The following is a 15,820-nucleotide window of genomic DNA, read 5'->3' as shown; positions in this document are numbered from 1 at the left end:
TGGACTGTGGGAAGAAACCGGAGAGCCTGGAGTAAATCCACGTGGTCATGGGGAGAACATACCAACTCCTTGCAGGCAGCAGCAGGAACTGAACCCAGATTGCCTGTAATATAAATCGTTGTGCTAACCACTAGCACTGGCATGTCACCCTGGTTAATTTAGCTTAAAAACAAACCGAGGGGCTGAGGTTCTGCAGCTGTTCTGGTGATTACATGTATGCAAAGCAGAAATGTGCCAGAAGTGAGCCGAATGCAGAAATTGGGACTAGATGGGTGGATTACATGGTCAGTGTGGCCAAGGAGCCTTTATCCATACCGTATTGCTCTATGTCTCCATAACTCTAAATAAGTTCTAAGCATATAAAAAATTGAATTCCCTACCTTTTGTAGGCTGATGGACTGGGCCATGTGCCCCTCCCAAGTAGTCTCCTTTATGAAAAGGGACATGGGGGTATAGAGCAGGATATCTTATTCCAAAATAATTTTGCCATTTAGGTAAATAAGCAAAACTAGGACTAACTTTACATTCCCCACATGGAAAAAGTTTTTTTTAAATGACTGAGCAAAAGAGATCAGTGAGCTAGATTTAGGATGTTCCTGGGATGTTCTCTTACCATCACTCCTCCCTGAGTCTCTCACTCTCCTTTAGAACTGCTGACCTTTCTTGATTTGCTTCCACAAAAGATATGTTCGAGTTGTGCAGCTTATGTTGACTGCTTCAATTTTTTTTTCTTGACACCGCCTATTTTTATAGCGTTAGTGCAGAAAATCAACAGCACATACAGCATAGGTGCATGCACTAGAAATATATGCTTTTGAAATGTACAATATATTAGAAAAGCTTTTCAAAGAGGATTAATGTTTTCAACAAAACAATAATAGCATTGGTCCACTTTAACTCCCGAGGTAAAGGTTAAGATTGTATAAAACAGCAGGGAATTTGCAATGGAATTAGCAAATTCTTGTAATTTACAGTAAGACACTTGACACGTGGTAGACAATGGCATTTTTGATAATAATATGACAATCAAATCACCGTTTAAATGTTGATAGTTTTTATTCCTCTTTTTACTCAAGTGATACTGCTGATTTCAACAAGACAAAACAGACTTCAGCTTTGGATAAACCTTCAAGGTGACGTCACAACAACAATTGTAACAATAGCAAAAGAGTGCAGGGAGCTTACGTTACAAAGTGCTGAGGGCTATATCAACAACCAATATGCCCCTGAGTCCATTAAAAAAGGTTGCAGGCAGATTTTCTAAGAGGTGCATGTGGATTATTAGATGGAGAAATCTTTCTTTGTGTATTATGGAGAATAGTATTGAGGGAAAAAATACATGGTAACTACTTGGAGTTCATCATCAGGACTACACTGAGTCCAGATTCAGGACTTGACCCAAACTATCAACAGTTTCTTTCCCCTTTATGGATGCTGCTTGACCTACTGAGCTCTTCCAGATCAATGTTTGTTGATATAGATTCCAGCATCGGCAGACTCTTGTGTCTCTGTATATCTTGTATGTTTGCTTCTAAGGCATTCTAACCAGTGTAACATTATAAACATAAGAAGGTCTGCAAATGCTGGAAATCCAAAGCAAAATGTACAACATGCTGGAGGAGCTCAACAGGTCAGGCAGTATCCATGGAAATGAACAAGAAGTTGATGTTTTTTGTCAAGGCCCTTCTTCAGGACTGGAAAGGAAGGAGGAAGATGACAGAATATAAAGGTGGTAGAAGGGGAAGAAGGATAGCTAGGGGTGATTGGTGAAGACAGGCATGGGGAAAGGAAAGGGCTGGAGAAGGAGGAATCTGGTAGGAGAGGAGTAGACCATCGGAGAAAGGGAAGAAGGAGGGACACCAGGGGGAGGTGATAGGCAGGTGAGAAGAGGTAAAAGGCCAATGTGGGGAAGAGGGGAGGGAGAGGGAAAAAAACTATCGGCAGGAGAACTCGATATTCATGCCATCAGGTTAGAGGCTACCCAGACGGAATATAAAGTGTTGCTTGTTCACCCTGAGGGTGACCTCATCATGGCATAAGATGAGACCATGGACTGATGTGTATGCATGGGAATGGGAATTGAAATTAAAATATTTGGCCTAAAGGAAGTTCTACTTTTGACTGATGGAGCAGAGGAGTTCGATGAAGCAGTCCCCTGATTTATGACAGGTCTGACCAACAGCTGAACAAGGCAGATTTGCAGGTGAAATGATCCCTCACCTGGAAGGACTGTTTGGGACCTTGATTGAAGGTGAGGGAAGAGGTGAAAGGGCAGGTGTAGCACTTTGGCCACTTACAGCGATACATGCCGAGAGTGAGATTAGTGGAGAGGGATGAATGGACAAGAGAATCATGGAGGGAATAATCATTGTGGAAAATAGAGGGGGGGAAGTGAAGGTAAAGATATGTTTAGTGGTACACTCCCTTTGGATACAGAGGAAGCTGTGGAGAATGGTGTGTTGTATGCAGAGGCTCATGGGGTGGTAGGTGAGGGCAAAAGGAAATCTATCACTTAAAGGTGGCAGGAGATGGGGAGAGTGTGGATGGCAAGGAAATGGAGGAGATGCAGGTGAGGGAAGGATCAGTGGTGGAGGAAACGGAAACCCTGTTCTTTGAAGGAAGAGAATGACATCTTATTCTCCTGGAAAGGAAAGCCTCATCCTGCGAATAGATGCAGCGAAAATAAAAGAAATGAGAAAAAGGAATGGCATTTTTACAGGGAGCAGGGTGGAAGAGGAATAGCCAAGATATGGGAATCAGTAGGTTTATAAAAGATGTCGGGCGACAGTTTGTCTCCATTGGCGGAGCCAGAGAGATCGAGAAAGGGGAAGGAGGGGTCAGAAATGAAACAAATGGATTTAAGGACAAGATAGAGGTTGGAGGCAAAGTTGATGAAATTGATGAGCATGAGCATAGGTGCATGAAACAGCACCAATGCAGTCATTAATGTAACAGAGGAAGAGTTGGGGAGCATTACCGGGAAGGCTTGGAACATGGAGTGTAATATTATTGTTTGTGAGGGAAGTTTTGCAGATGTCTAGTTTTGATATCTGTTAATGTGGTTATGCATTTTGCAAAAGGAAAATAGGAACAATGGAAAGCTTATATCCTTTTAACCACTGTGATATTGTTGTTCCACTTGACATCAAAATCACTAAGTAAAATTGCTGAGCTTTGTATATTTCAGGTATAGAACTATATTTACCGTTAACACTTCTGAGCCATTTGAAAGGCTTCCTAATAAAGTTACGCTCAGTCGATACAGATCTGAAGAAATCCTGAACAGGTAGAAATAACATCAGTTGCGCTGGATATTGACTCTGCTCAATAGTGGGGCTCCTGCTGAAGAATGAAACCAAAAATAATTGTCCTGAAAGTCTGAATCATTTCCAAATAGATGTTGCTTGCTGGGAATGGTGGAAGCATGCTGTTCTTCACATGAGTGATATGAACCAAATAGTGTAAAATTTAACCATTGCAAATGAACCTGCTATTCCAGTGTTAATGGATAATTTGTGACAAAAATAATTTATACAACTGGTGCTATGTAATGGGCTTATTAGAATGTTTTCTTGAAATTGAAGTCATTTTGGATTTTGACATGCTGTTTCCATGCATTCCTGAATCATTTCCATGCCTGTATAACAATTCAGTAGCACAATAGGTGGTCCTTTTCTCTCTGTAAAGATAATAAGGGAGTTAGAAGTGTCATTGCTAATGACTACATTGGAAATTAAGTTACCTGTTTTCTTCTTTTGAATTTTCTGCCCTTCAAATAGTGTTGCTCAAATGTATAAACTGAACACAGTTTTAAATAATGGCAGTCTTTCGTTTTGAAATGACATTTTTTATATCAGCTTCTTAAAAATGGGATACTAACCAAATGCCCAAGAGTGAAAATGGGTCAAACATGGGCAAATGGAACTGGCTTGGGTGAGCACTTTGGTCACCATAGACAAGTTGGCTGAAGAGCCTGTTTATGGCACTATGACAGCGCTGGTCCTATAGATAAGGAATTGGAATGTGAAGGAACAGGGACTGGCCACCCTGTAACAAATTTGTGGACCTATAGGAACAGGGTTCTGGACCGCCACATCGAGGTGTCAAAGTAAAAAGAAACACTTCCATTTCTTACAATGACTGGTGACTATCATCTTTTCAAATTTGCACTTTCACAAGGTACTGGCAAATCCATGGAGCAGAAAATGATTCAACAACAACCTGTACCTTTGCCCCACCATTAATGCAAGTAGTCATCAGTTGATGGGACAATTACCAGATTTGATTTCTGTTGGACTGGATGTTCACATTACTTAGACAGATTTGTGAAATAATACAGAGGCTGCCTCACTGTATCAAAGTCCTGGGTTCAGTCCTGACCTCAAGTATTATCTGTGTGGAGTTTGCACCATCTCCCTGTGACTATGTGTGTTTCCCTGGGTGTTACGGTATCTCCCCATATCACAAACAGAAGTGAGCTGGTAGGATAATTGACCACTGTAGTGAATAAGTGAGTGATCGAAATTAGGTATAGCCAGGGGGTGGGGTGAGTTGATGAAAATGTAGGACAATAAGAAAGGGGGGGGAGTTAATGTACGATCAGTGTAAATGTAATATTGATAGTAGGCATGAGCTGAAGGACTTGCTTCTTATTTGTACTTCTCTGTGATTCTATGACAATTGACAGGAGGGTTTCTAAATGCAGGGAGCCAGAGAGGTTTTCAAAAGAATTTCTAGTGTTTAGGGTCCCGGCAGCAGAAGCCATGACCACTAATTACACCTCCACTGTCTCCCATTTGGAACAGAAAATTAAATCAGGAAAGCATCTGGCTCAGATGGGGTACCTGGGCAAATACTAAAGTCCTGTTCTGATCAACTGGCTATAGTATTCACTAAGACCTTTGACGACACACTTCGGTAGTCTGAGGTACCTACTTGCTTCAGGCAGGCTTCAATTATACCAGTGCCTAAGAAGAGCATGGTAGCCTCTTCAATGAATATCGTCCAGTAGCACTTACATTACAGTGATGAAGTGTTTTGAGAGGTTTGTAATAAAACACATCAACTCCTGTCTGAGACATGTCTTGGATCACATCAATTTGCCTACTAACTCAACAGGTCCACAGCAGATTCCAGCTCATTGGCTCTTCACTCAATCCTGGAACACTTGGACAACAAAGATGCATATGTCAGGATGCTCTTTATTGACTACAGCTCAGCATTCAATACTAACTCAATTCCCTCAAAAATAATCAATAAGCTTCTAAACCTTGGCCTTGTACCCCCTTGTGTAATTGTATCCTCAATTTCCTCACTTGCAGACCTGTCAGTTCTGATTGGCAACAACATGTCCTCCACAATCTCCATCACACAAGTGTACCACAAGGCTGTGTGCTTGTCCCCCTCCTCTAATCGCTTTATACTTATGACTGTGTGGCTAAGCACAGCTCCAAAGGCATGTTCAAGTTTGCTGACAACACCTCTGTTGTAGGCCGAATCAAAGGTAGAGAAGGGAGATTGAAAATCTGTCTGAGTGGTTCTACAGCACTAACTTCTCTCTCAATGTCAGTAATTATTGACTTCAGGAGGAGGAAACCAGAGGTCCATAAGCTAGTCCTCACTGGAGGATCAGAGGTAGAGAGAGTCAGCAACTTTATATTCCTCAGTGTTATCATTTTAGAGGACCTGACCTGGGCCCAGCACAAAATGCAATTATGCAGAAAGCACAGCAGTGCCTCTACTACTTTGGGAGTTTGGCATGACAACTAAAACTTTGACCAACTTCTTTAGTGGGCAAACTTCTTTTGCACACTGGTTGTATGCCCAGTTGGTGCGGTCTTTCATTGATTCTATTACGGTTATTGGATTTATTGAGTATGCGTGCAAGAAAATGAATCTTCAGGTTGTATATACTGACATTTATGTACTTTGATAATAAATTTACTTCAAACTTCGACTTTTGAAACTTGTTCTGTTTTTCCCAAGTTCTCCCAAGTTTTGCTCTTTATTCCATATTCATTAATATTCTTACTTCCCATCATTAGTTGACTTGGCATCTGTGGTTTTATTAGTGACTACCTTTATCCTTGTTTTATTTTCCAAGGGAACCAATGATCTATGTCCATTGCTTCCTGTCTCGGTGTACCTGAGGAACAATATTATTGAAATGTGTTACTGTTTATTTTCCGTCTTGTTGTCATTGCTTGGTTGCTCCCCTGTGTCAGCCAGTTACCTGATGTTCTGACTTAAAATTGTCACAAGGACATACATGAAACATACAACCAAGTCACCTAATGGTTGATTCTCCAAATCTTGTCTCGCTTTTGTCTCATTCTCCTAGCTCCACTGCAAGCAAGAGCTCTTTTTAATTTTTGCAGTCTGTATTCTTAACTTCCAGCTACCCTATGGACTACTTCCCAACCATGCAGATATTGTGCTACTGGATTGCAAACAGGTCAATGAATGATTTTAGCATGTGACTAAAATCAGGATCGGTGTGGTTCAGTATTTAAGGCAGAAACTCCATGCTCTTGTTGTTCCAAAGTAAATGATCCTTTAAAATTCTGAAATTTTTGCTCAGATTAAAATAATTACTGAAATCTTTGAAATGCATCTGAAGTAAAAGAATTTTCAAACACAATCACCAGTTGTATGAATCAAAATAATTGGGGTCATTGATTGATTGTAAATCAGAATTGAATGTAATTCCGAATTACTTTGTTTGCTAAAAAATGTTTATTTGAAATTTGAGATAATGTTTTCAATTAATTTGTTGATTTAACTAAAATTATACTTGCAGTGCTTAATGCCAAATTATTTTCCTTCTAGGAGGGATTTTGAAAATATTGACTGATATTTTGTCAATGTCTTTGTTGAAATATATAGATTTTATGGGGGAAAGACCATTGAGCTTATCAATATAATTGTCCTTTGGCTAAGGAAGTTTTCTATTTTAATCCCATGTCTTGCTATTTATTCCATATTCATTAACACTCTTATATTTCTTCTAATCTCTTCAATTGTCTTGTCATCTGGGGGTCAGATTTATAACCATCTTATTTGTTACTGGTAGCAATATATTTTGATACATGCTGAAAGACTAAGCAGAACTATCGATGTATTTAGTTCATTTAAACAATTCTACATTAAAAGTCTGATGTTATTGCCCAACATATCTGCCATAGGGTATGATATTGAAAAGATCAATGATTTCATAATAAAAAAAACTTGATAAACTGTGGCTACACATTAAGAAACTTTAAACAAGATTATGCAAATACCCTTAGCTAGAAAACTTGTCAGCAATTGTTCCAAGCTCTCCTTTCACATTTAGAATCAAGATAATCTAACATTTCCGAATATTAACATAGAATTGAAAAATTATCCAAACACCTGTAGCTAATTTAAATTTAATATACCTAAGTAATTAAAATAATTACTAGTTAGAATATTGCACATTGACAATTCTAATTGTGAATGAGGTAGTGTAAAGTGCTGTATTAACTCAATCTCCTTTTACAGAAACAGGTAAAAAGGTTCTTCACATATGATTATCTGTTTGCTGTCACTTTTGTTACCACATTTTAAAATTGTTTTAAAAGCAACGTGTTACAGTGCGGTGATCTTTTCTGCCATCATTAAAAAGCAACTTTTAGTCCCATGCAGCAACAAAACCAAACCAAAAACAAAAACAAAACATTTGCTGCTAGCCTGCGACTGCTCTGGATTTGTTATACTTTGATGATGCACCTCCAGCTCCAAAAGTTGAATCCTTTATTTGATCCTTTATTAGCAATTAGCAAGCGTACAATCTTAAAGCAATGAACTAAAGTGTAAGCTAAGCATTATCTCAGCAGTCAACAAAAGATAAAATCTCTGCCAGTTGCAAGCTACAAACTGCCATGAAATAATCAAGAATACATAATTTATTCTCTTCACTTTTTACCATGCCCCCACTCATATGACTAGTTACCATGATAAACTTAATAAACGCGCAATACAGAATACAAAGCCGACAAAGCCGATATTTTAGCATGGAATATGTGGCTTGTTCACATTTGGGACAATTTTAAACTGCACCATTGGATACCAGAGTTATTTAGAAGAAAGCTGTGATGAATCCCAATATCTAGAATCTGGTCTAAACCATCCAATAGCACTAATGATTGAGATTAGGGAGTGAATTATCTGCAGTGTGAGCTGTAATGCCTACATCTCCCTGGTCATATTATCATATCTACCAATGTTTTACTTCATCCCGAAACTTCCACTTAATATTCACTTAACTATTTCTGTTCTGAGAGTAATCAACTTAACTTCTGTAAGAAGAATTAAGGTGCTTATCCATTGATCACCTGGCTAATAATCAGTGATTATTAGATAGACTGCATGTAACTGGCATTCAACTAATGATAAGGTACATGGATCCGTCGCCAGTAATCTCCCAACAATAGAATGGGCACTTCATGTACCATATTTCCTCTGGTTAGAGGTGCAAGGCTTTAGAAGTATTTCTTATTTTCTACAACTCAGTCTTCTTAGGAACATAATCCCAATCCTTTAGGATGTATTCCAATGCTTCTCCACCAGGTAATTCTTTCCACGGTGCTCTATATAACTCCATCCACAAAAGATCAACTTCTTCCAAAACATTTAGTATTGTGGTTAGGTTGAGTTGTTCTCTGATCTTGGCAATTTCCTTGCAAACGTTTCATCATCATCCGAGGAGACAGCGTCAGCGTACTGTTGATTGTGGTGTGTCCACTGAATGGCTGGTACTACAACCATCAGCCATCTAAGCTACACATCTTCTGAACTTGGGATTGTACTTGAGAAATTTATAGGATAAAAAGAAAGATCCTAAAAAATAATTTGACATTTGTAGATATTTAGTTATATTTGAAGAATAGAATTTCTCTTATTTATAGCTCTTCAAAGTGAAGTATTGGATTTAATAGCACTAAGTACTCTGAATTGTAACAGATTCTAGATCTTAGAATGTCAGGAGTAACAATTTGCATGGCTTCACTTTTGGGAAGGAGTTTTTAGAAAACAAGGTGCCAAATTTACTTTCCCCAGTTTGTGATTATCAGACTAAAAGATTGGGAAATCAGAGCGGCATGAATTATAGTCAATGATCGCAGCCCATTTCTCTGATCTATGTTCTTAGTGATCATAGCTCCATGGAAGTACAATATCACTGTACCTGCAACACTCCACACCATTTATAACAAGGCCAGTTGACTGATGAATTAGACTGGCCCATGTAACTCTGGGATCAGTTGACTTGCTTATTGCATTCATCAGAAGGCCTCTAAAGTTCTCACTCTGTGGTACTCAGATTATGGATAACCAATTTCACTCCATATGGAAATCTATTCCTTGTATTCATCACCCTTTTCCTCAAAGGAACTTCAGTTTACCATCAGAACTGTACTCTTTACCATGTGTGAACTGTTAGGTGGCTCTGTCATACCATCTCTCATATGCCTTCTTTCAATTCCACAGAATCCAAGTCTTCCAACCTCCAAAATGGAAAAAAAAGTTAATCAATGTGGCTAGCTTTCTAATCAAGACCCTTCTAAATGTTATGCTTTAGTATTTGCTTTGTGCTTTAATTTTTAACTTCATTGAAAAAAGTTGTGTTCTGAAAGAATGCTGCTATACTCCCATTAAAAATAAACCCCTGCATAACTTTTTTTCTCCATGTCCACAGAGACAGCGATACCACTGATTTCAACAGTCCTCCAAAGAAGAATTCAAGTGTGGACAGATACAGCAGGTACAACTGTGACACAGAATGAATTTTCCTGAAAATGGAAAATTATTATATCATATCAATTAGATTTTGCAATAATGACATTACGGTACATAACAGTCAACATAGACAGGTAAGCCTTAGGTCTATGACAATGACTCAGTGGCCATTTAACACATTTTTCATGAAGCCAGCACAAAAACTGTAGACTTGTTCTGATAAAATTGACTTATTGGCTTAAGATTAGGTAACGTCCGATGATACAGCATTGATTTATTTTCCATTTCCCTTCTGACAGACCATAAGACCATAAGACAAAGGAGCAGAAGTCAGCCATTTGGTCCATCGAGTCTGCTCTGCTGTTTTATCATGAGCTGATCCACCCTCCCATTTAGTCCCACTCCTCACCTTCTCACCATAACCTTTGATGCCCTGGCTACTCAGACACCTGTCAATCTCTGCCTTAAATACACCCAATGACTTAGCCTCCACTGCTGCCCATGGCAACAAATTCCATAGATTCACCACCCTCTGGCTAAAAAAATTTCTTCGCATGTCTGTTCTGAATGGGCACCCTTCAATCCTTAAGTCATGCCCTCTCGTACTAGACTCCCCCACCATGGGAAACAACTTTGTCATATCCACTCTGTCCATGCCTTTCAACATTCGAAATGTTTCTATGAGGTCCCCCCTCATTCTTCTAAACTCCGAGGATTACAGTCCAAGAGCGGACAAACGTTCCTCATATGTTAACCCTCTCATTCCCGGAATCATTCTAGTGAATCTTCTCTGAACCCTCTCCAACGTCAGCACATCCTTTCTTAAATAAGGAGACCAAAACTGCAAGTGAGGTTTTACCAGTGCCTTATAGAGCCTCAACATCACATCCCTGCTCCTATACTCTATTCCTCCAGAAATGAATGCCAACATTGCATTCGCCTTCTTCACTACCGACTCAACCTGGAGGTTAACCTTAAGGGTATCCTGCACGAGGATTCCCAAGTCTTGTTGCATCTCAGAACTTTGAATTCTCTCCCCATTTAAATAATTGTCTGCCCGTTTATTTCTTCTGCCAAAGTGCGTAACCATACACTTTCCAACATTGTATTTCATTTGCCACTTCTTTGCCCATTCTCCCAATCTATCCAAGTCTCTCTGCAGACTCTCTGTTTCTTCAGCACTACCGACCCCTCCACCTATCTTTGTATCATCAGCAAACTTAGCCACAAAGCCATCTATTCCATAATCCAAATGGTACAACGTAAAAAGAAGCGGCCCCAACACCACTGGTAACCAGCAGCCAACCAAAATGGGATCCCTTTATTCCCACTCTCTGTTTCCTGCCAATCAGCCAAGGCTCTATCCACGTATGTAATTTTCCCGTAAGTCCATGGGCTCTTATCTTGTTTAGCAGCCTCATGTGCGGCACCTTGTCAAAGGCATGGCATGGGGATGTCAGGATCAGGGAATATGTTCCAAAATCTTATGAAGTATTAAAGCACTTCACAACTTATAAATTATGTATCTGAAGTTCAGTCTTATAGTCATGTTTTATAGGCAAACCTGGCAGCCAATTCATAAGATGCAAGGCCATCTAACTACAGAGAGATAAATAATCAGGAGAGCTACCTGTAATATTTATAGATCAAAACGTGCCAAGGGAACTTTTACAACAATTTGTGTAGAGAGCGGGATCTTGGTTGAAAACATATCTGGAGGTCAGAATTTTTCAGTGATGCCGAAGTCTTTCAGAACTAAATGATGGGCCAGAAACAAATGCTTAAACACAGCAATGAAATTCAATCATACTTCTCTGATTCATGTAGAAATGCCTGTAAATATAGCAAAATAGTACATCTAACCAAAATTTAACATGGCTTTGAGATTCATATTTTAACCCTAAAGAGATAACAAATGCAAAACATCCGTAAGTGATTTGCATATTTTGATAGTGATCATGAGCAATGGTGATCACATGACCATTCTTTAAATAGTGTCATAGAAACAATTTTGGAGGGGCTTGGGATAGAGGTGACTCACCAGGATGCAACCTGGGATGGAATGTTTCAGTTATGTGGGAAGGTAGGAGGGATTAGATTTGTTCTTCCTGGAGTAGGGGTGGTTAAAGGGTGCCATGAAACAGTATATAAAATGATGAGGGGTATAGATTGGGTGAACTTCAGGAAATGTATTTCCAATACAAGGTAGACAACACTGGAGGGCATAGACTTAGTGTATGAGTTAAGGGCCAATCTGAGGGGAACATTCTACTCAAAGAGTGGTGCATACCTGGAATACACTGCCTGATTTAAGGAGTATTATGAGGAGCCCTTGAGTTGTACAGGCTAGGAAAGCAACAGACCGAGTTCTGGAAGATGGGATTTATATGGAGATATGCCCACTCGTCAGTCAGCATGGTGATGGTGGACCATGGCCTGCTTCCTTAATGTATGACACTATGATATATGTAGGCACTGTTCAGTAAATATTTATAAGATTGGACAATGTCTGCTGATAATGCATTGACTTATCTTCCATTTCTCTGCTGACAGACACTTGATATAACTCTGTTTGGCACACGTTAGATGGGAAAAACTAAACTAAAAACTAAAAACTAAAAACTAAACTCATCAAAATTTTTGGTTTTAAATTCACAGGGACGTTAAGATAGAAGTAATTAAGGAAAGGTCAGGTACAAATGTTACATAGGAATAAATTTTAGGTGAAGTTTCATTGTAACTTTGCTTGAAATAATATATAGGCATCTGAGCATTCTCAGAATGGACAGGATAGGTAAAAAGGATTGTGGAGTAATATCATTGTGCAAATGGATTTGACAAGGTTTTGACTAGCAGAGTCATTTAAGATTGCCCCACCCCAAGTTACATAGATAAATAAGTGAAGAATAGCTAACACATGAGAAAACTACTTTGGAGCTGGAAATCCGAATTAACAACAGAAAATGCTGGATATAGTCAGCAAATCAAGAAGCATCTGTGGAGGAAAATAAAGTCGTAACGTTTCATCAGAACATTTTTATTTCTGTGAGAATAACTTAAGCAAAGTAGGAGCAAAAAAAAAGAGAAAATGGGATTGAAGTGTTTCAGCCACCTAACTTGGGTCCCATCATGAGAGATTACAGGGCATGAAAAACAATAAGCAGGAGATACTGGAAATCTGCAATAAAAAGAGAAAATGCCAGAAACAATGAGCAGGCTGGGCAGTCCAAAGCTCCTTCATCTTCCGAGATTATGGGCTTGTTAATGTATGCAATGTAAATGAAACACCCTGTATGGAATGAAACTAAGAATGGAAGAGCATTCACCTGAATAAATGTGGCTTGTTTGATATCTATGTGGAATGATAAACAAGCATTGTCTGGTGTTCACTGAAGACTTGATACCCCGACAGAATGATTATAAAACCTGTGGCATTGATACTAAGGTGAAATGAGTAAGGCAACATTGTAGTTCCCCTCCCCCTACCTTCTTATTCTGGCTTATTTCCCTTTCCTTTCCAAAGCTGGTGAAGGGTCTCTACCCAAAACATTGAGTACTTATTCCTCTCCAAAGATGCTGTCTGACCTGTTGATGTCCTCCAGCATATTGTGTGTGTTGTAATTGTGGTTAAGTTACTGGGTTGCATGTCCAAAGGCCTACAATGAGCTAACAACAAATTCAAATCTCTAAAACTGGAATGAAAAAATATGGCATCAGTAATGGTGTCAAGGACATCACTGGATTGTTAAAACAAGGAAGCTAGTTCACTAATGTTCTTTAGGAAAGGAATTTTATCCAGCCACCAATAAGCAGACCACTTAAACTTCAGCAGCAGTCTGTGGTAAGAGCTGGGACTGTCGTATGATCTACGTTAGGAAATCTCAGTGTTAGCAGTGGGCTTTTATTTTACAATTAATTATAGAGATGACAAGACTGATTTTCCTTTCCTTCCATCACAACTCTGTTAAGTTAGCATAGGTTCCATCCTTTCACTTGTCTATTAAACTCTTCGCTCATGTGCCATCTTGTATGACTTAACACAAGCAGAAGAAAGTTGAATCCATTTTCAAAAGGTTCAGGTTAAAATCTACACTGAAATGGCTACTGAATTGAGTACTTATTTATTGGTTTTTGGGTAAGCCTGCACTTATTGTCCATCCCAAAATTTCTGTGACTGAGAAGCTAGCTAGCCACTTTATTCAGAGCCAATTTGTCACTGGCTGACTGTGAGTCTGGAGTTTCATAAAAGTTAGGACAGGTAAAGCCAACATATCACCTTCCCAGATCAACAGTGCTGGATTAGTTGTGTTTCTAAGTGCCAGTCTGGTTCTTCATTGATTATTAGTTTTTATTTATTAATTACTGTAGTTCAAGTTCTCCAGTTGCATTGTTGGGGTAATTGTAACTGATATCATCAGATTTGCAGTGCAGGTCTCAAACTTGTAATCAAGCATCTGAACCACTCCATTGCTACAGCATATGCCCAGTGGGTTGTTACTCTTAATGTTGTGTAGGAGAGCCTGAAAGTGTAACAATTTAAGAAGTTAGACCATTTTCAAATCAAAATTTTTTTCCATTGCCAAATACCACAGATCATGGATCTAGTTTTTAATAAACTGCATGACAGGTACTTTCTCATACATGTTTTATATTATGTATGTTCTTTAAGATTAATATGAATTTAAGTAACATGAACAGGTGAGTTTATATAATTTTTGTCATAGATTGACAAAGGTAATTCCTCCAAGCTGCCCTCTTTCCAACTGTATAATAATTTTTATTTAATAATAATATAGTTAGTATTAGAAATATTTTTTGGTTCCTTAAGGTTGTCATAGCCAGGAGAGACAGTGGAGATAAGCTCCCACTACCTATTAAATGCTCCCGATGCCGTGCTTCTCAAATTACCTGATCTCAAACCTCAGATGCCTCACGGTTATACCCACTCATGAGGAAGGCTTTGGAAGTAAAATCCAAAGAAAACTCCAGAGTTCAGGCCCCTAAAGCAGTCCTACATTGAGTTCAACACTGACTGCCAACTCCTGTGACACTGCTGGTGCCAAGCTGTATTGGTCTCAGCTGTTCCTTTGGTGAGGGGGAACCTGCTGCATGGACAGCAGCTTGCCCTCCATATCATACTGCCCTGGTTTGCATAATGGCTTGTGTACCACGTAGGCAGCTAGGATGCAACATCTGTGGCTGACCTTGACCAATAGAGTCCTCAAGTAGTATTTTGTGAGAGCCTCTCTGTGTCGATAAATAAAATATCAATCACTTTCTCGGTAATGGAAAAGCTGCAAGTCTAAGGAAAACCCCAGCCAATATTTTGGTGATGATGCATAACTTAATATTGAAAAGTAGAGCATGAATTGATCTTTAATATAATATTTGTTTTCAAATCGATTCTAGGAGTAATTCATACAAAATGGAAGAAACTTCAACAACGTGAGTATTTGGACAAACAAAAACATTACTTTCTGGGTAATACTTGGGGCAACCACATCACAATTTCTTGCCAAGCCAATGAAGTTGGTAGCCTGGGGATAGGAGGAGATTGGTATGATGATTGTGGTGGTGGACATGGTGGGAGGGGAAGAGAAGATTGTTATGTTGAGATGGTGTGGCTTGGATGCAGTTCATGAACAAAAACAAGAAAGAAAGCATTTTAAGGAGGATTTTGAAAGGAGGGAAAGAATTAAGTGGAAAATAGCATTGGATAGTTTTTAAAAATGACATCAATTATAACAGTGTTAATAATTCCCTTTGCAAAAAGAACAAGTTAGAGGAAAGGGAGTTGTGGGCCCAATTATGTGACTGACATAGGGTGGAAAGACTTGAACACCATTACTAAGGATCTTAAATTTCAAATGTTAAAGGATAGGGAACTAATAAAGCTTTCCAAAGTCTTGGAGGATGAGAGAAAGATTATGCAACAGAATTCCAAATTAGCTGTAACTTGTATTAATTTGAAGAATGACAAGTTGCCATGGAGAATGTTTGCAGCAGTAAAATTGTGGTGTGAGCTTTGGTGACAAAGAGAAGTACAAGGACAAGCAGCTAATGT

General features: G+C 39.0%; 1 protein-coding gene across 2 annotated transcripts in view; it reads left to right on the top strand.

Annotated features, from left to right (window-relative positions):
• scel (sciellin) overlaps positions 1–15,820 on the top strand; it is an 82,542-nt gene that overhangs the window by 31,797 nt on the left and 34,925 nt on the right. The window contains exons 6-8 of one of the 2 annotated variants that reach the window (XM_072257300.1): positions 1,077–1,133; positions 9,716–9,781; positions 15,166–15,201. In XM_072257300.1, the coding sequence (XP_072113401.1) occupies positions 1,077–1,133; positions 9,716–9,781; positions 15,166–15,201 (159 nt within the window). The remainder of the gene's footprint in view (positions 1–1,076; positions 1,134–9,715; positions 9,782–15,165; positions 15,202–15,820) is intronic. The other variant, XM_072257301.1, reaches the window with a different exon arrangement.

Source organism: Mobula birostris, chromosome 5, assembly GCF_030028105.1.
Source record: "Mobula birostris isolate sMobBir1 chromosome 5, sMobBir1.hap1, whole genome shotgun sequence".
Lineage (NCBI taxonomy): Eukaryota > Metazoa > Chordata > Chondrichthyes > Myliobatiformes > Myliobatidae > Mobula > Mobula birostris.
The sequence above is the reverse complement of the archived record's forward strand: the minus strand, read 5'-3'. Positions and strand labels throughout refer to the sequence as shown.